General features: G+C 37.0%; 2 protein-coding genes across 13 annotated transcripts in view; one reads left to right on the top strand and one right to left on the bottom strand.

Annotated features, from left to right (window-relative positions):
- KRIT1 (KRIT1 ankyrin repeat containing) overlaps nt 1-17364 on the bottom strand; it is a 46501-nt gene extending 29137 nt beyond the window's left edge. For 3 of the 7 annotated variants that reach the window (XM_082398328.1, XM_082398324.1, XM_082398326.1), the window contains exons 1-8: nt 16940-17364; nt 12465-12589; nt 11357-11516; nt 8174-8266; nt 6880-7009; nt 5637-5880; nt 5331-5446; nt 4954-5097 (exon numbers count right to left, since the gene is read on the bottom strand). In XM_082398328.1, the coding sequence (XP_082254454.1) occupies nt 4954-5097; nt 5331-5446; nt 5637-5880; nt 6880-7009; nt 8174-8266; nt 11357-11516; nt 12465-12566 (989 nt within the window). In that variant the 5' untranslated portion in view covers nt 12567-12589; nt 16940-17364. The remainder of the gene's footprint in view (nt 1-4953; nt 5098-5330; nt 5447-5636; nt 5881-6879; nt 7010-8173; nt 8267-11356; nt 11517-12464; nt 12590-16939) is intronic. The other 4 variants (XM_082398327.1, XM_082398325.1, XM_082398329.1 and 1 more) reach the window with 4 other exon arrangements.
- Nucleotides 17365-17803: 439 nt separating this feature from the next.
- ANKIB1 (ankyrin repeat and IBR domain containing 1) overlaps nt 17804-19625 on the top strand; it is a 138086-nt gene continuing 136264 nt past the window's right edge. For 5 of the 6 annotated variants that reach the window (XM_082398225.1, XM_082398224.1, XM_082398223.1 and 2 more), the window contains exon 1: nt 17804-17974. The gene's annotated coding sequence lies outside the window, so the exon portion shown is untranslated. Of the gene's footprint in view, nt 17975-18323; nt 18686-19625 lie in introns of those variants that run through there. The other variant, XM_082398222.1, reaches the window with a different exon arrangement.

The following is a 19625-nucleotide window of genomic DNA, read 5'->3' as shown; positions in this document are numbered from 1 at the left end:
CTGAAAAGAATTACTGTTAAGGCTGGGAGGAATGGATGAAATCTTTCTGAGACAGAATTTTGAGAAAGATGAACATTTTAGAACAATGAAATGCATCTTGAAAAACACTTTCAGGATAGGAAAAGATACTAGGGGAGCAATTCAAGAAGTAATAATAAAAATAATTAATATAAACATATTTTGTATGATTCTTTAAAGTTTTCAAGGTACTTCCTTACATAATTACTTAATATAATCTTCACAGCAACTTATGATGCAGGCAGAGATCTTTCTAGCGCACAGATGAAAAAAATGAAGCTTGTACCAGTTAAGTAACTTGCCCAAGGTCTCATGGTTACCAGCCAGTTAGAATCCAGTTTTCTGAATCTTAGTATAGCTGTTTCCATACTATAACACATGCTTGGGTCACAGAATGGAGACCAGTATTTCAATAATAATAATAATGGTATCAGTTATATCTTGCATTTGTACTGACCTTTACTATAGCTCCATTATAGCTATCCTTTCAACTGCAATTTGTTCCTCGAACAAAGGGGTGGTCAACAGCATTTAATGCAGCAGAGCAGGGAAAGAGATTAAAAACTCAGAAAAGGTTAAGAAGGTTCATGAAGAGTGAAAAAGAGAAGCAGTGTGTGGCCCCCTTACCATTGAAGTCTGGCTATGAAAGGAAGGGAATAAACAGGATAGTGGCCAGAAGAGGCAGCAGGTTCAAATTAAGGTTCTTTTTCAAGGAGGGAGAGGAACCATATATGTTTGAAGACAAGAGGAAAGAAAGTGCAGCAAAGTAGGAAGTGAATTTAATGGGGAACAAGAAGGATTTTTCATGCAAACCCTATGATACAGGAGAGAGATGGGAACAAAAACTGATGATTGGGGTGGAGAAGAAGGACATTTCTGATGGCGTCAACTGTCTCTGAAAATAGGGGGTAAAACTATCTGATGAGAGTAGAGAAAAAAGGTGGTGGAAGTTTAAGTGCTTAAGAGTAGAAAGATTTGGAATAGTTTACAGGGGACCAAAAGGCTGACAAGATGAATGAGACAAAGACAACACACAGCTGGCTACAGTGAAGCCCCAAATGAAATCAGATAGAATAATTTGTAGGGAGCCAAATCATCATAGTTCTAAAATACTCTTTAGCAATGATATGAAGCCTGAAAGTACTATCAGAGAGAGAAGACACTGATTTGAGAGAGGTGAGAAAATATGAGATGTCAGTGAGACTTTTACTGAGTGGCTGACAAGTTACCCATAAGGGGAGAAAGCCAACTTAAATAGTTTTGGAAAATGGTGATTCTAGTAAAGAAAATTTTTAGGCACGTGTCATCGATATGAGAATTTTTGAAGCTTGGAGCAATCCTAGGAGTGATGTAATTAAGTGGTCCTCAAAGAGTGATCCAGGAAACTCTTTGATCTCTGAAATCTTTTCAGGGTGTCCTCTTGGTCAAACATATTTTCATAATAATACTAAGATGTTATCTGCCCTTTTCATTATCATTTTCTCATAAGTGTACAATGGAGTTTTCTAGAAGCTACCTGACATGAAAATTGCAGCAAATTAAAGGCAGAATCAGATGTGAGAATCCAACTGTCTTCCACAAGGCTAGACAGTAAAAAGATGGAAAAATGTAAAATAATGCTACTTTTCTCATTAATTTTTTTGTTTTTGGAAAATAAGGGCATACTTCATAAAACTTTGTTATTTATGTTAATATGTTTATTGTTATTTTAAAATGAATTAAGAAATGCTTAAAATATTTTTCACTTTAAACTTCTAATATAGTAAATAACACTAGATATACTTCACATAAACCAAAGCTAATTGGGATCCTGTAATTTTGAAGAATGACAAGGAGCCCTAACACAAAAGTTTGAGAACCACTGATCTAATAAAACCCCTCATTATAAAGATGAGAAAACAGAAAAAGAGGAGTAAAACATCTTGTCTAAGCTTATAAAGATAGGCCCCAAATCCCAGTCTCTTGATGAGATAGCCCAGTATTCCCCTTCTAAATCCTTGTACCAATTAGTGAATAAGAGTACATTTCCAAGATAAAGTCATTTATGTTCTTTACTAAACAGTTAAATCAGTCTTCATTCAAATTCACATGAATCAAATTATCTATCTTACTAAAAGTATTGCAGGACTTCCCTGGTGGCGCAATGGTTAGGAATCTGCCTGTCAATGCAGGGGACACGGGTTCGAGCCCTGGTCCGGGAGGATCCCACATGCCGCGGAGCAACTGAGCCCGTGCGCCACAACTACTGAGCCTGCGCTGTAGAGCCCGCAAGCCAAAACTACTGAGCCCACACGCTGCAACTACTGAAGCCCGCGCACCTAGAGCCCGTGCTCCGCAACAAGAGAAGCCACCACAATGAGAAGCCTGCACACCACAATGAAAAGTAGCCCCCGTTCACCACAACTAGAGAAAGCCCGCGCACAGCAACGAAGACCCAACGCAGCCAAAAATAAAAAAAATAAAAAGTATTGCAAGGTGACCTATACTACCAGTGGTGTATTAAACTTGGTTATTATTTCCAGCTGACAGAAATTAGTTTTATTGAAGGATAAAACTCTTCCTTGGTGTATTGCAGTAATAAGACTTTACAAATAAAAATACAACAGATTAATGAATTTTAGATTCAGACATCAAAATCTTTAAATTTTTATAACACTTTAATAACAGGCAACATTTTTTGAGTACTTATTACTGCCAGGTACCCTTCAAAGCATTTATTTGCATTTTCTCCTCTAATCTGAAGAGAGACACTAAAATTAAACTCATCTTTTAGATAAAGAAACAGATCCTTAGAGACATTAAGTAATTTGCTAAAGGCCATACTTTTAGGAACTAAAAGTTTCAGTTGGGTCTGAAACATAGGTACATTCCAAAGCACATTAAATACTATACCATACTTCTGTTTTTATGTAATAGGCAGTTGAAATATTACCATTCTTTTAATAGAGAAGAAAAAAAGGCCCTGCCACAAAAAGGGCAACAATATAGGCAAATATAAATTGGGGATTCCTAAGCTAAAATTCACTGCCTCTGTCTTTCAATTCCACAGTGTACTTTCTTGGAGTTTGAACTATATTCTCTACCTCTTTTTGTTTAGCTCAAGAAAAAGCATGTGATTTCTTCTGGTACTGCTGCTGCTACCAGTATCTACCAGCAATCTGAAGAAACAACTGTAAGTTCAGTGAAAGAAGATTTAGGGTAACTCTTTCCAAATCTGAGTATAAAAATTCCCTGTAATGGTAAAACAACTAAGAATGCATTTATAGAATAAAAGAATATATTTTTAAGGAAACAGAAAAAAAATTAAGAGCATATTTATTTAATAAAGGAGCATATTTTTAAGAAAACAGCAAATTTTTAATGGAGAAAAGATATATATTAAAAGCAACTATATTGATCAATAAGCTATTTGATCACAGTGAAATAAAAAGAGTTTGAGTTGAAAATGATCTAATTAATGTATTTTACATATAGATAAATAAACTAAGATGCAGAGAGGTAAAGTAAGGCAGCAGTAACCTTTCTGGCACCAGGGACTGGTTTCGTGGGAGACAATTTTTCCATAGACGATGGGGGGGATGGTTCAGGCGGTAGGTAACGCAAGTGACGGGGAGCGGCAGATGAAGCTTCGCTCGCTCGCCTGCAGCTCACCTCTTGCTGTGCGTCCCGGGTCCTAACAGGCTGCGGACCAGTACCAGTCCACAGCCTGGGGGTTGGGGACCTCTGAAGTAAAGTCACTTGCTCAACGTCATGCAGCTAAAAAGCTGTGGACTTTAACGGCCAGTAAATAGTGTAGGCACTTCTTAAACTAGCCAAAGAAGCTCACTTTAAACAGTAAGTCAAAAGCAACTTTCCCATAAGCAATAATGGTAAATAACTTCATTACATCCTTTCTAGAGGACAGGCTACAGCAAATAGTTAACTACTGCTACGAACATAAATTTAAAAACTCAGCCCAGACTAAGGGGAAGAGTTATTATTATGTGAGAAGAGTACGAGAGCAAGAACTACACTGGGCAACCAGTGGAAAGAGCTAACTCCAATCCTGTGAGCTAGTCCCTCTCATTAAAAAAAAAAAAAAAAAAAAAGGAAGGCTTTAATTCTAATGAAAACTTTTGGGTGTTTCCTGATACCACAGCTTTCCAAAGAACTAAAAGAATACTTTTCTAACATGATGCAAGGTCAAATCATAAGTAGCTAACACATGTAAATTTTATAATAACGATAGGGCTTCCCTGGTGGCACAGTGGTTAAGAATCCGCCTGCCAGTGCAGGGGACACAGGTTTAAGCCCTGGTCTGGAAAGATCCCACATGCCACGGAGCAACTAAGCCCGTGTGCCACAACTACTGAGCCTGAGCTCTAGAGCCTGTGAGCCACAACTACTGAGCCCATATGCCACAACTACTGAAGCCCATGGCCTAGAGCCCGTGCTCCGCAACAAGAGAAGCCACTGCAATGAGAAGCCTGCGCACTGCATCTAAGAGTAGACCCCACTCACCGCAACCAGAGAAAAGCCTGCGCGCAGCAACGAAGACCCAATGCAGCCAAAGATAAAAAATAAATAATAATAATAATAAAATAAAATATAATAAGGATAAACAAACATAACACAACTCCAGTACAAAACAATAGAAATTGCAAGGGTGAATAAGGGACCGTGTGCTGTGCAATGGCACTTGCTAGTCATTAGCTATCCTACTGCATGACCTCAGGATGCCTGAGAACATTAATGATACTTTTCCTGTGGGGCAGACCTTGTAAATCTGAACGGTGTGGCACATACACAGTAATCAAAGATTACTACAGAGAAAGCTCATAAGGCAAACATGGTAGAGGAAAAAGTGGCTGGAATGAGAACAGCTTTGAAAAGAAGCACTAACATTTATAAACTAAGGATTCATTCTTTCTAAAAACAAAAGAATAATTTATTTACCAGCATGCATAATGAATGGGTGCCCAGTGGTCACTATCTAATTGGTTGACTGAAAATCTTTCATTGAGAAGTCGGCTTAATAATTCCGAATCTCCTTCACAGGCACTTCGATGGAGAGGAAAATCATCTACCCACTGTCGTTCCCTAATCGTTAAAAGGAAAAAAAAAAAAAAAAAAAAAAGGCACTGTTGAAATTCAGATTGTTTTGAAACAAATGTGACATATCTATGAAAGCTATGTTTCACTGAGCAGCTGTAAACTAAATCATTTATGCAATGATGACACTGCATACTAATTGCATATATCATTTTAAACAGTACTTTAACATTAGAATGTAGGTGTTTAAAAAGCAATGTGGAGGAAAACCAGAACAGTACTTGTCTTCTGTGACACTGCTCATGCTTCTCTGCCATTTTTCCTGTTTGGGAATTTGGATTTTTGAATAGTCTGGAGCTCCTAGACCAAAGTATGGATTTATTACCACTTTATCTACCTAGAAAGGGAAAACAAAACAAAACAAAAAGAGCTTTAGATACTTGACTTTGATGTATAAAAACAGAGCTAAGTACGGATGTCATCTTAATGTTTACAATTAGTAATAGATGCATTTATCTCAGGAAAAAAAATTACATTTGAAATGAAATGTCTTTTGAAATCAGAGCCAAAATTCATTCAACTCTTACCCGGTTTGTATATTGAAGATCTGATCCAAACAAAGGGTTGTAAATACAGGTATCTGCTTTCTCTAGGGCTAACATTTTACTCTTTATTTCTAGTGCACTATAGCCCATATGTAGTGAGTTTTCTGTCTGACCTGATTCAGTAGCATATGCAGGGTTTATAACATTAGTTTTTATCCGCTCAAGAGGAGAAGGTCGGAATAAAGCCGGAATAAAGTGAGATTGTGCATGACGTTCATCTAACCACCTGGCAAAATAAAAAAAAGAGGTAGTAGATGTATTTGTTAAAAAGTGAAGATGAAAAAACTAAACTACTATCCAACTCTGATGTGTGATTCTTTCTAATATTACATTCAGATTTTTATAATTTTTTTAAAAAATTAATTAATTTATTTTTAGCTCTGCTGGGTCTTCGTTGCTGCGCATGGGCTTTCTCTAGTTGCAGCGAGTGGGGGCTACTCTTCAGTGAGGTGCACAGGCTTCTCATTGCGGTGGCTTCTCTTGTTGCAGAGCACGGGCTCTAGGTGCATGGGCTTCAGCAGTTGGGGCACATGGGCTCAGTAGTTGTGGCTCACGGGCTCTAGAGCTCAGGCTCAGTAGCTGTGGTGCATGGGCTTAGTTGCTGTGCAGCTTGTGGAATCTTCCTGGACCAGGGCTCACACCCGTGTCCCCTGCATTGGCAGGAGGATTCTTAACCACTGTGCCACCAGGGAAGTCCCGGGATTTTTATAATTTTAATTAGTGTTAAGTACTTCATTTACTGTAAATAAAAGTTCTGTTATTGGACATAGCAAACTATTTTTTTTCTAATGCATGTAACATAATAATAATTAAAATCCTTTTCAAAAAACATGAAGCCCTTTAAAAATTTAAACCACTGAGATGTAGGTGACATTAGACCTGCTGTTACAGAAAGACAAAAGGCATGACAGGTGAAACGACTTGTTCACTGATAAGGGTAAATCAATACTAAATCTAGTTTTATAACAAAGGAATCTTAATTCTTAGGCCAGGGCAATCTTTGTCATTTTCTAAGAATAAACTTAACATGTTGCAAGCAAATCAGGACAATCTTGTCTTTGGGGTTTAAAATTTTTATATTATACTTTAAAAACTTACCATTTCTTAATTTATATATTATTAATTTTATTATTTTCTTCCAAAAGAATTTCTATCTCTCAGTGCTAATATCTAATATGAACATATATTTGATTTATTAAAAAATATTTTTAATGGCAGTTCTTACTTATCCAAGGCTATTAACATTCTTGCTGTAAGTGCAGCAAAGTGAGTGCTGGATTCACTACAGACTCGCATAATATCTTGTAAGCAGTAAAAAATTGGGCATCCTGGAGTATACGTATATTTAGTATTATCTGAAAAAGAAAAATGAAGAATTATGCCATCATATAAAAGGTTTATGACTGCATGATTTTTATTTAAAAGTACACAGTATGTTAAAAAAAAGTTGTTAAGTATAACATAAATTGTTCTAGATTTTAAATTAGTAGACCTGGATTCAAGTGCTGGCCAGCTTTGTGACCTTATCCATTTGGGTGAATGCAGGATTTAGAATCCTGGAGGACTACAGAAATTGTTTCCCCTTCCTCTTCCTCAACAATGTTGTAAAATTCTGATTAATAATAAGATTTCCAGCACCATTTAACATACTGATCTGTTTTACCTAAGTATGGCTGGGGAAAAAAAAAATTCTGGAATGGTAGAGCTGGCTGATAAAATACGTGTAAGTACTGTGTAACAGCAGTCTGATGAGATGTCCACAGTGGGTCATTAATATATTATCAGTATTATTACTGCCTTACATGAGCCCAGTACTCTACAGGTTCCAAAGTGATTTTTACATCTAATACCTCACTGAGTTCTTCCAGCACGATGAACCAAGTAGGAGCAGATACCTATCTTACAAATAAAGAGGTGAGGCTTAAAGAGGTGATTTGCCCAGAACACAAAATTAGTGGGCTGCAAGGTCTGCACTGAAGCTCAGTATTTTTTCTATTATTCCAGGATAATAGGATAAATTCCTTGTCAAAGCTCAAATTAAATTTTCATATTAGATCTAAGTTCTTTAAATATTATCACTACTGTTGGGAAGAGTATTTTAGAACTATTACTGACACTTTCTTTTCCCAAATATAAGATAGGTTCTGATCATAATCTGTTAATTTTCCAAAATACATAAATTTTTATTTCTATTCTACCTATATAGCATAGTCTGAAAAATCCCTCATTATAAGCTAAAAACTTTTTGTTTCGATTATGGCTTCCTTCCTCACTTCTTTGTTCTACTTTTAAAAACAGAAACAAAAACATTACTGATCAGTCTGGAAGCCTGAATATTACTTTGAAATCAAAACATCTTTTTAAGTAACAAATTTCTCCATCTTCCATTATCTTAAAAACATGTATTTTATAATAGTATTACAATAGTAACTATGAATCCAAATTCCTAAGTTCCTCAACAGACTTTAACTTAGCACCTAAGGTACACAAAGATTCATAAGGTGAAACTTAGACTTTACCTTTGACAACTGATGGAACAATAAATAATGCCGCTTCTCTGCCCATCTTCTCCCCATCCAGAGGAAATTTCTTCATTAGTACCACTCGTTTTCCTAATCATTTTTTTTAAGTCAGTAAAGATAAAAATAATGGGCCTTTTAAAATCTTATATATTACCTTGAGAATTAGAAAAAATATTTTAAAGGCAGTATTAAGAGGAACTGAAATATAAAAAGTCAATTTTATTATGGGCACTAATAAAAACTGGTAATTCTAATAATAATGTAAATCATTCTGTGGACAGTCAACTAATAGATCCCCTGTTCTGACTCACTAGAAGAGAAGCTTCCTATACATAGCAAGGAAAACCGTCCTGCTAAGGACTGACAGAGCAACTGAACAGCAGCACATCCTGCAGGGTGAACAGGCATATACTTCATTCAGTTGGGATGTAGATGGTAAGAGTTTCACTAAAGTCTAAGCTGGCCAAGAAGCGTAGTGTACATAAACTGCAAAGTCTTAAAGTTTAGCAGCTCTTCATTTAATATTCAACCTCCGCCCTCAATTTCAGTTTTTATTAAAATCTGATTGGGCTATAAACTATTGTTCTGAATTGTAACCACCATTCGTATACTTAGTCTGTTGTTCCTGATTTGGCAGCAAGGGGGCTATAAATAGTAACCTACAAGTCTTTCACTCTAAATCCTTTTATGTTCTGGATGCCTTTGTCATAATTTTTATCAACCTTTCCAATCTCCCCACCCCAAGAAATAGAACCTTGTTCTTGACCCAGGTAGGAATGTCTGGCTGGATGCCTTCTGTGGACAGGTAGATAATATGAGTTCAAGCAGCTTCATTCATTCACAAAATGCTGGAGTCAATATTTGTGATTATTATGGCACATTATTATTATAGCCCCCAAACAATTTTTTACAAAATAGACACTTGTACAAAATATAAGTGTTAGATACATTCTGATAAATTTCAGAGGCAATATTTCTTTTGTCTGGCTTGAGGTCTTGTCCCACTTAATCTTTCCTGCCTTGCAGCTTCCTTAAATCCAGTTCTGATCCATTGTTTAATTGCCTACTTTGCAAATTATATATGTAACTATGAGATCTGTCATGCGGGGAAAGAAAAGCACTGATTACAAGTTGGGAAATGAGGTTCTAGTCCTAACTCCTCCACTAATGGGAATATGATTTTTGTAGGTGACAACCTATGTTTGCATTTCCATTTTACAGATGTAAAAATGACGATATACCAACTCACAGGGCCAATTTAAGAATTTCATTAATAAGTAATTGTGGTAGTGCTTTATAAACTATATATAGCACTGCACAAAAAGGCACAACTACTGCTTATATAAGAAATCATATTACTCTATAAAAATATTTCACACTTTTAGAAAACCTCAATTGAATAGGATAGTCAGGTATGGTATGGTTCATTGATACAACTGTCTATTTAGTTAAGTAAAACTTCTTTACTTTCATTTCTCTTATTAAAAGCTGCCTGAAAATGTGTTAGTACATTCTACTGTCTAAGTATATAAGACATAATTGTGCTAGACATGTTTCAGGGTGCCTATCCACTTGTAACTTCTCCTAAGAAAAACTACCCAGCCCTCTGGGCCAAGGGATATTTTTGTTAACACTGATATCACTTGTATCCCCCTTTTTGGTAAATGAACCAAGTGGTAGAGTTTGGCTAATTCATAGCAAATTATGACTTGTCTATCTCAGCTCAAATATGTGATTTGGGCTCAGACTTTGTCTCATTAATTTGATCTCAGAATAGATCCTGATAACTATAACAATTTAGTGATAGTAAAACAAATCTGGATGAAAATTTATCAGAGAAGTCCAAGACAGAGGTAGAAAAGGCTGACAAATTTGTGGCATCCAAAAGAGCCTTTCACTTGCCTTGATCACCCAAAGGGATAGTCCCCCTTTTTAGCTAAGATCAATTTCTAGATCATTTTATTTAAAAAGTCAATCTGATAATTAGGGAAAGGGGATTCTCTCTGTAGTACTCAGAATGTGTATCAAAGATCTGTAAATTTATGCAGGAACTTCTTATAATCTCGAGTTACAATGCTTAGAGCCCCAAGCCACAAAAACCCTGCAGGCCCTATTGAGGAGGTTACCGGTTGGGGAGGTAAATATGGTGAATGGTACCTCCAGAAGTTATGAAACAGGCTTAGTTCAGCTATCTCTAGAGAACAACTATTCCAACAAATAACCAACAAATAACCAACAAATCAAATGACAGGATTCAGCCTTATCTCTGCAACAAAAATAGTCTCTTTAGTGAGAGATGAATTAGACAGCTAATCTCTATAAAGATGAACAAATAGAAAAAAACACTAAATAAGCTTTAAAAAACCAAAAAGTAGGCACAGAGAGGTATGCTTTACCTCATTATCAACAACTGTTTTCAACTGCTGTTTGACTGAAATTAGCTTTACCTTTTTAATTATAATGCCTGAATCCTGTACAGAGTATATAATTTCTGTAACTTCTGCTATATGTTTCTTGTGAGGCCACAGCCTGATAAAATTGATCATTAATGTTTAATCAGTTTCATAGGCTATAGATTATCTAATATTTTAAATGAGGCCTGAACCTTTCAGGGTGAATACTTCTACAATTCATTTTGGCTTTTTGAAAATGATCTTCTTCTTGTGACGAAATGGGAAGAAAACCTCTGTTGGCTGGTAATTTATAGGACTTGCTCTAATACACAAAATCTTAACTGTTACTTAGTTATGGAGAGAGGTTTATAGTTTTCTCTTGGCCTGGAGTACAGAAACAAACATAGTAGTTCACAGATACTTATCTAGGGAAATATACTTCTAACAAAAGTAATTTTGTGCTTTCTTTTAATTTTCAAGCCACCCGTTGGCTTCCTCTCTCTCTTGAACAAATCATTAACACAATTTAAATATTTTCAATTTTTTTTTACTTAAAATTATTTAAACATTTCAAAAATATTTTTTAACTTAAAAAAAATTGTTAAGTTACTTTTTGAAGGGGGCTTGGCTGCACCTTAAAAAAAAAAAACCCTAGAAATTTCTGAGTCTTTTTCAAGTTTTTCAAATGAAAAGGAACATAAAAAGAAACTGATTTTAATCTACTTTTTAAAATGTCTTTCTCCACAAGCATTTAAAGCCAACTGTGTTAAAAAGAAAAGTTTCTTACCTCTAATACCCTGGTTTGCAGGAGAAATTGGTTTGGTGGTTTCTACTACATAATCCAATATGCCTTGTGTTATTTCACTGTTGCCTTGAAGTTTAGTTTCCAACAAAACCTTCTTTCTCTTTTTTTTCTGTCCTTCAATGGGAACTTCATGCAACAAAATCTTAGATGAGAAAAATAATTTTAAGAGAGTGTTTAAAATAAAATTTACTTGTCCTAGAATATAATAAGCCAGCAGTCTTTCTTAACCCTAGCTGCATATAAGAATAACCTGGACGCTTTCAAAACAGTATCAACGTACAGCTTCATCTCAGACCTATTAAATCAGAATGTCAGGGGAGTGGGGTCCTGGTACTGGAAATTTTAAAGTCCCCCAGGTGATTTAACAGTGTAGCCAAGACTGAGAACCAGTAAGCCAGAGCACTGCTGAAGCAGCAGTCTCCTCAGAACCCCTACAGTATCCCTTAATAGGTTTCAGATAACTAACCTTAAAAAAGCAATTAAAGCAAAATACTAGAGAAGTTAGTTGAAGTTAGATTAGATTAGAAGTATTTTATGATGCTTGAAATCTGCTGCATAGAAAAGATAACAATTCTGCTTTGGGTTTGTTTTGGCGGGAGCCTCAATCATGTTTACTAATATATGTATTCAAGACTACAGAGAAGTAACTTAATTGCCTAAAACTTAATTAAAGGAAAAGATATTTTTTAATGAACTTTTGAAAATAGTTCTTTGGGAAAACAACCAAGAACAAAATTTAGGTTGGAATTTTGAATAAGCTGAATTTTGCATTTTTTTTTTCAATTTTTGAGAGCCATTCCGTAAACCGTACTAAAAACCAAACTCTCGTAAGTTATATAAGTAAAACTCAAATAAGTAACTTTTAATATCTAATAATTTATCCATATCAATGAATAGAAAAATGGTCAAAACACATGCAGCAGAAAAGACATGATGATGGGCAGATCTACAACTGTAAATTCTAGCTTGTCAAGATCAAGGTTATCAACAAGAATTTACAGGCTATGGTTTTACTTTATATGTAAATGAAAATGATAATGGAGAATGACATTCAATGGTTGAAAATCAAATGTTAGTAAATCGTTCTCACTTCATATGACTTAGCTCTGTATTCCCGAGAATTGAGACTGGCAGCATTCTTTGGCCGAATAACAGCAACGTACGCATCTTCTATGTTTTCTGGATTTCCCATTGCTTTATAAAACAAAGAAATCCCTTGAAAGATTAAATTAAAGGACACATAACTACTTTGAAAAACAATTTAAAAAATAAAATGTTGATTTTTCTATCTTAGAATACATATACTATGTAAAAAGCAAGTCAGAGATGACTGATTATATCTTACCATTCAAAACCTTTGTTTATAATTTAAGATTACCTTGTCCTTTTTCCTTTTCTATTAAAGGTAGATTTTTGTTTTTTAAAATGGGGATACATACTTTCATAGGTCTTAACAGCATAAGAATCTGCCTTTTGGACCTAAAAAAAGGTGATATGATTATAAAATGTAAATACTAAGTAAAAAATGGCTTGAACTAGCAATTTAGAATAGTACCCACTTATTTTCTATAAATTACACAAGTGAATGTCATACTGTTAATAGTTTGGAAGCTAGAAATAGATAGCTGCCATTGACATTCTTTCTAGAATCTTTAAAAAGAACTTTGATATCTGACATTTGGATGAACTAAAGGATAGTTTATAATTTTCATTGGAAAAAAAATAATAATAATAATTTTCATTGGAGGTGCCTATCACAGACTCAAAAACATTTAGTCAGTTGATAAAAGCTTTCTGATGATGACTTAAGAATATTTCCCACTTCCATTATCAATTCCCTAGATAATCCAAAAATTTTCTTCCAAATATATAATATATATATTTTAATATACATACACATGCACATTTTTTTCCCCAGACTAATTTGAAGTCTCCATTAGGCAATTTCCAACAAGTAACTGAAGTTCAAGCACTCTCGGTTGTTTGATAGTTCCATCTCTCCATTAAGTGCTATTATTAATTTTTTTCATGGCTAGACTAAAATACACCTCTTTGTATTGAATGTATTTTATTTATTTTTTTAAAAAAAACTTCCTCTCATTTATATGCCAGTAAATTTCTAAAAGAACATCAAGCAAGGAGCTGCTTTCCTGGCCATGGTGAGATGAACCTTCTTCAGTTTTTTTTAAAGTCCATTAGGCATTAAAATGACCTGTTCATATTTAATGATTTCCTTATTGCCCCAACTCTCATAGAAAAAAAAGAGCTCATTTTCAAGAAAGGTTTTGAATATCTCTTGAGAGGAGATAGAGGACTTTATTCTGTTTTCTCAACGCAATTAATAAAGTCATTTTGAAATCTTTAATTTGCTTCCTTGTGTAATAACAAAAGCCTTTAATTTACTTCCTTCCACTGCCTTATAACTGGAAAATTTCCTTTAAAAGAAATGTTTTTAAAATCCAGTAACTTTTGACATTTTAAGTAAACGTTAGCCTAAAATTAAAAGAACCATTAAAATTATTGCACAAAAATTATTTTAATTTATAAATTATTTTAAATTATAAAATTTAGTTATAAATTATAAAAATTTTATTTTAGATTATAAAAATTTTCACTGATTTAGATCCAGAGAAACTACAGATATCTCAACAGAGAAACTACAGAAAACATTAGGATTGAGACATTTCATTTTGTAAAAAGTTTTGAAGACATTCATTTTCACTCTATACCTTGTGGAATTTTTTTCAGTTCAGTTTTTCCATAAGATCATCTTAAAACCCACCTCATACAACAGCACTTTCTATACTAAGTGAAAAAGATGAGGCTTTTTTCTTCTCAGAATTTCTATTTAGCAATTACTTTTCACCTCAGATTAACAATGACTTCAAGATAATAAAATCCAACAAATTTTGAAATGTATGGATGCCTCCTTGAAGACTGCCAGCCCCCAAAAGAAAGACATTGCATTGTGAATACATTTTGTAACATATATGGCACTACTACGGAAACCCTTTTTTCTATTAAGCACCTAAACAGAGAAATCAAGTAATTCTTAGTTTTCTAAACACGATTTAAAGCAAATCAATTCCTGTGCTGGTCAACTCATGTTAAAAAAACATCTATTAGCAAAAAGCTTTATTTGTTAATACTTATCACTTCTCTAGAATATTTGGTATTGCACAGTACACTCAATTTTTAAAAGATAAACAAATGTGATATAATTTTTAAAAACCATGAGGGTTATAACATTTTGTTTTTACACCATTTAATGTTAATGTACCCCAAAGATTCTAAAAATTGAGTTTCAAGAAATATTCATACTTGAATGTTTGAAATATACATACTTGCAGTGACATGAAAGAAGGAAACAAAGGCTTAAGTGAGGAATAGAACAGAAACTACTAATATATGAAGGCAAAACTGCTAAGGCAGAAACACATGCAAAAGGATTGGAAGAGGGTAATTTGAGCTAAAAATAACAGAAAAAGCTATAACTAGAGCTTGTAATGTGTTTAGACTGAATTTTAGATAAAGGTTCAAGTGACTAAGTATAGGAAATATGTGGCATTTTCTGGAAAATGCTTAAGCATAAATGATAATATGCTGCCTGACTAATAAGGCCTTACAGATATGTAGAAGTGGTTCTCAGTTAGGAGTGATACCTACCTGGGATCATTTGAAAATCTGTAGGGGCATTTCTCGTCACTATGACTGGGGAGAAATGGGGTGAACAGATGCCATTTAGTCCCCATGGGGGGAGGTTTGTTAACATCTTTACTAAAAACAGTCCTGTTGAACAAACTGCCAATAATGTCTTTAATGAGAAACATTTGCTATATACAGTACAGATAGACAAACTTTATTTATTTATTTTGGCCGTGCTGCAAGGCTTGCAGGATCTTAGTCTCCTGACCAGGTATTGAACCTGGGCCCTAGGCAATGAAAGGGCAGAGTCCTAAACCACTGGACCGCCACGGAATTCCCCAGATGGACGAACTTTAAAAGTTGTTTGCAATGAAGAAAAAGAGAAGATTCAGTACGTGAATATAGGTATTGTAAATTTAGTTACCAGAAGTCAAAATTAACAAGATGATTTACAATGTACATGCTAATAGAAATTACCAATAATGATCAGAAAGTGTACTTCATGAATAAAAACAAAAAAAGGAGCATTATCTTAGGGTTCTGTAGGATGTTCCTGATCCCTTCTCCTCCATCCTTAAGCAATGTTTCTCAACCTAATAAAACCCATGTTATTATGCTTTTAAAATAATATGAATAAGTGCTAACACCTATAATGTTTATTATGTGCTAGACACTGTGCTAAGTGCTTTACATGCATTAACTCATTTTATTCTTCCCCAAACCTGATGAAGTGGGTATTATTATTATCTCCATTTTACAGGAGAAGAAAACTGAGGTAGAGTAGCTAAGTTACTGGCCACTTCTCCACTCTCCTGGAACAATTTAATATTTTAAAGCATTGTAACATTAGAGAGAAGTGATGGCAACTAAATATCTGTAAGAATACCCCTACAGGGATATGCTGACCATTAAAAATTTCATCCTTTTGCCACTCAAATTGGTTTATAGTAATAAAAAGAGAGGAAGTAATAATAAAGCAGAATAGAAAATAGTCACTGGTGCTACTTCTAACACAGCTTGCTTTGTCCTTGTCCTTTAAACCAGTTCTACCAATCATCAGGTAGTATCAAAAAGTACCATCGGTAATTTTCAAGTACTTTTCTTCTGTTAAGTGACATTCTATTCTGTAATTTAAGATATTTAATAATCTTCAAATAACTTCTGAATGCAATTATACTAAATCTGGCTAACAGAGAAGGAACTAAGTAATAGTGGAATTGGGAAACAAATGAATTCCTACAAGTATATTTAAGGAGGTTATTTGGGGGAGCATGATATCATCCGTAGTATATCTAAATATGCTTTATATCAACTGCTACTGTAGTTCTTCAACCCAGTTCGAAGGGGAAACCAACTAACACATTAACTCGGGTTTAAGTCGAAAAGATCATGGAATGAATTATTTGTTTTTCGATTGTTATGAAAACATTTTTGAGTTTTTGACATTTCCCCCAAAATAAGATGAGGACATCAAAGCAGTTAAAAGACATGATGCTGAGAGAAGCATTCGCAAGCAAACTGAAGACACAAAAACTCTCCAAGAGTGAGAAGGGAATCATGGAGGTGAGATCCTGAGTCAGGTCAGCTAGATCAAAGATTTCTGGTGAAGCTAAAAACACCATGGAGAAATGAGCAAAGAACGTAAAGCCCAAAGCCTTAAAAGATGGAGAGAGGGACAGAGAGGAGCGGTGAGCTGCAAGGACAAGTTGTGAATCGCTTTTCCTGAAATGACAAAAATCAACACTCTGCCTAGGAGGTTTTTCCTCCGCCACCGCCCATCAGCGTCCACTAACGGAAAAGGACGTGCACGCCTCTCTGCACCGAGAGCCGCCACCCAAAAAGGGTCTTTGGCGTCTTTGTAAGAAGTAAAGTCCTTGCCTGGAAAAACTAGATGTGGATGGAGATAGTTCGGCCTCCTACCTTTCCGTTTCTCTCGCTGGCGTCTGAATCGTGCTCCTCCTCGTCTCACCCGTGCGGGGGGCCGAGGACCTCCCGGGCCGCTACATTCAATTCAGTGGGTGGGACAGTCACCTGGGGGGCGGGGGACCGTCACCGCTTTCTCATTTCTCCTTCCCTTCACTTTCCCAGCGGCCAGGCCCAACTTCCTGTGACAGGAAAACACTCGGTCGCCACCAGAAGCTGCCCGACGTGTTTGGCCGCGCTCCGCACCTCGCGCCTCAAGAGCTCGGATCTCTGGACTCGGAGAGCCTCTTGTCCACAGTCTCTTTATTGGCCTTCCATCTCCTCTCAGCTCAGCGCCACACACACCTCACCCCCTCCCCAAACTAGGGGGATTCCAGATCTGCAAAGGCCTTAGCTTTCCATCCTGATGCTACCGGGGCGAGGAAATCGCTTCCGGGTTCACGCCCCTCGCAGCCTCGCGGTTGGCGGTGGAAGAGCTTCCGGGTCGGCTGCCGAGCTGCTGCCGTTCCTGCAGTTTCTCGCTGGGGCTGCGGGCTGTCTGGGGCTGGTGGCGGGCGGCTCGGGGACTGGGGTGGTGGCGGCAGTGGGCGCGCCAGCGGCTGAACCGGAGGCGGGGGAGGGGAGGGGGGCCGCCCGGGCTGCACGCGCGTGCCAGGCTGGAGCATGAGCCGTATTTGACCGCGAGGCGGAGGCAAGAGCCACCGCCCCCTCTTCTCCTCCCCCGAGTGAGGCGGCGCGGCGGCCGGAGAGGCATGGGGGGCGCCCGCCCAGTCTGAGCCTCGCCGCAGGCGCTTCCAGCTCTCTCTGAGTTCCCCGCGGGCCTCCAGGGCGCACCCTCGGCCCCGGCAGCCTTTGCCCGGCGGGCGCACCGGGGTTGGCGAGGAGGGGGCGCAGGGCGAGGAGGGGTTTCCGCCCGGGTGGGTGGGGCGCAGGGAGTACCTGAGAACACCGGCTCGGCGCGGGAGGCAGGGGCGGCAGAACTGCAGAGCTGCGGAGTCCATCCGACCCTTACCCTCAGCTCGGGAAGTAACCGTAAGTCTCAGCTTCGCCGTACCGGTGTTTTTGAGGCTGTCTCAGCCTATTTTCGGCTCCGAGTTCAGCGCTACCGAGTTCACGCCCTCCCGGGACTCCTACAAATATGCCTCCCTTCATTTGTGGAGGATTGTGTGTCCCTATTCCTGAACAGGCAACATCCTCTGTCTGACCCATTGGGAGCTCTTCTCCCAGCGAATTTGCAAGCCTCTGTGTTTCGGTAGCACGTCCCATCCTCACCATCTGGATGCATCTCCTTGTCCCTCTGTCCTCAAAGGATCTGTGTCCTCCCTTTTTTTCTGTTTGTACCCCGGACCTCACAGCTTCCCCCGCCCATTCTTTGAGACGTGGAAAGCCACGGGTTCGGCTGTTCTCGAGAGCTCGAGAGTCTTGAGCGGGTGGATGGATGAAAGTGAAGGGCTATAATGGGTGGGGATAGGGGCACATAGCTCTAGGGAACCTTTATTTTTGCAGCTTCTGCCACCACAAAAGACTGGGCCTTTCCTCTGGACCTTCATTCCTCTCCCTTCCTGTGTATAAGGTGTTTTCTGTACGTTGCTGTTTGAGTCGCAGGAAACTGGAATTAGAGCTGTGATTAAGATCTCCCGAGGAGGTTTTGAGGATGTCTCACAAGCTCTATTCACACGAAGTGGCATATTGAACAACCTTGTATTGAAATGAAGACCCATTCCGGGGGAGATTTACTAGGAGGTCTGAGAAATCAGTGTGAAAACAAAAGTCTGATGTTTCAAATGTGTTTTGGATACCTTTAGATAATTTTTTAGTGTGTTGAATTTACATTTAATTCTTAATTTAAAGTGTGTGTGTCTATGATGTGAAAATCTTTGCCTTGGAAGTTTTTGCTTTGTTAGTGGTTAAAAAAACTAAAGTGATTTTTGATCACGTCAGATTATATTTGTCAAGATATTATCTTAAATCCTTAATTCCATAGAGACCTTTCTTTTAAAATTGATTTGGCTCAACCATCTACAGATGTTACACACCTTTGTGCCTGTCACCTTCCTGCTTCTTAGTTAAAAAAAAAAAAAAAATTAACTGTGAATATCTTCAACGTGTATTTCCAGATTTGCAACTAGGCATTTTTTCTCGTTAAAATTTGGTTTCCTTTTTAAACTGCCACAGCAGAACTTTCCAGAAATTAGACTAAAAAGTAACTGTAATGCTGTCAGTGACTGGACAATAGTTCTTAGTTGACTTCATGCATTTTGTACTTTTCCAGGTACTGTAGTAAGCAAATGATAATTTAAGAATGATTTTCCTTTGTGAACTACAGGTTCTTTGTTATTGTTCTCTAAATTACTCTGTAGTGTAGACTGGTAGCTTTGGTTATTTTTTTCAGAAAACGTCATTTTGTTAAGTAAGGTAAATGTGTTTAATAATGATTTTTTGTTTTCAAAACCTTCTTCTAGCAGTTGATTTGAGGTTATTATTTGATTTGTAACTGCACACTGTTCACAGATTTTAGTTTGAACTAGGCTTAAAAGATGTATCTCCAGCTGTCTGTCTGGAATTGTACTTTACCGGCTTGTGTCAGAAGCCAAGCATTGCACAGAGTTGAATGTATTATTGAGGGTGTGGTTTTTGCTTTTCGTAAAATTGATCAGTTTGCAAATAAGAAGAGTGGGTGCTG

The sequence above is a fragment of the Balaenoptera borealis genome, assembly GCF_965194805.1.
Source record: "Balaenoptera borealis genome assembly, chromosome: 7".
Lineage (NCBI taxonomy): Eukaryota > Metazoa > Chordata > Mammalia > Artiodactyla > Balaenopteridae > Balaenoptera > Balaenoptera borealis.
Note: the sequence above shows the minus strand (reverse complement) of the source record. Positions and strands in the feature narration are given on the sequence as shown.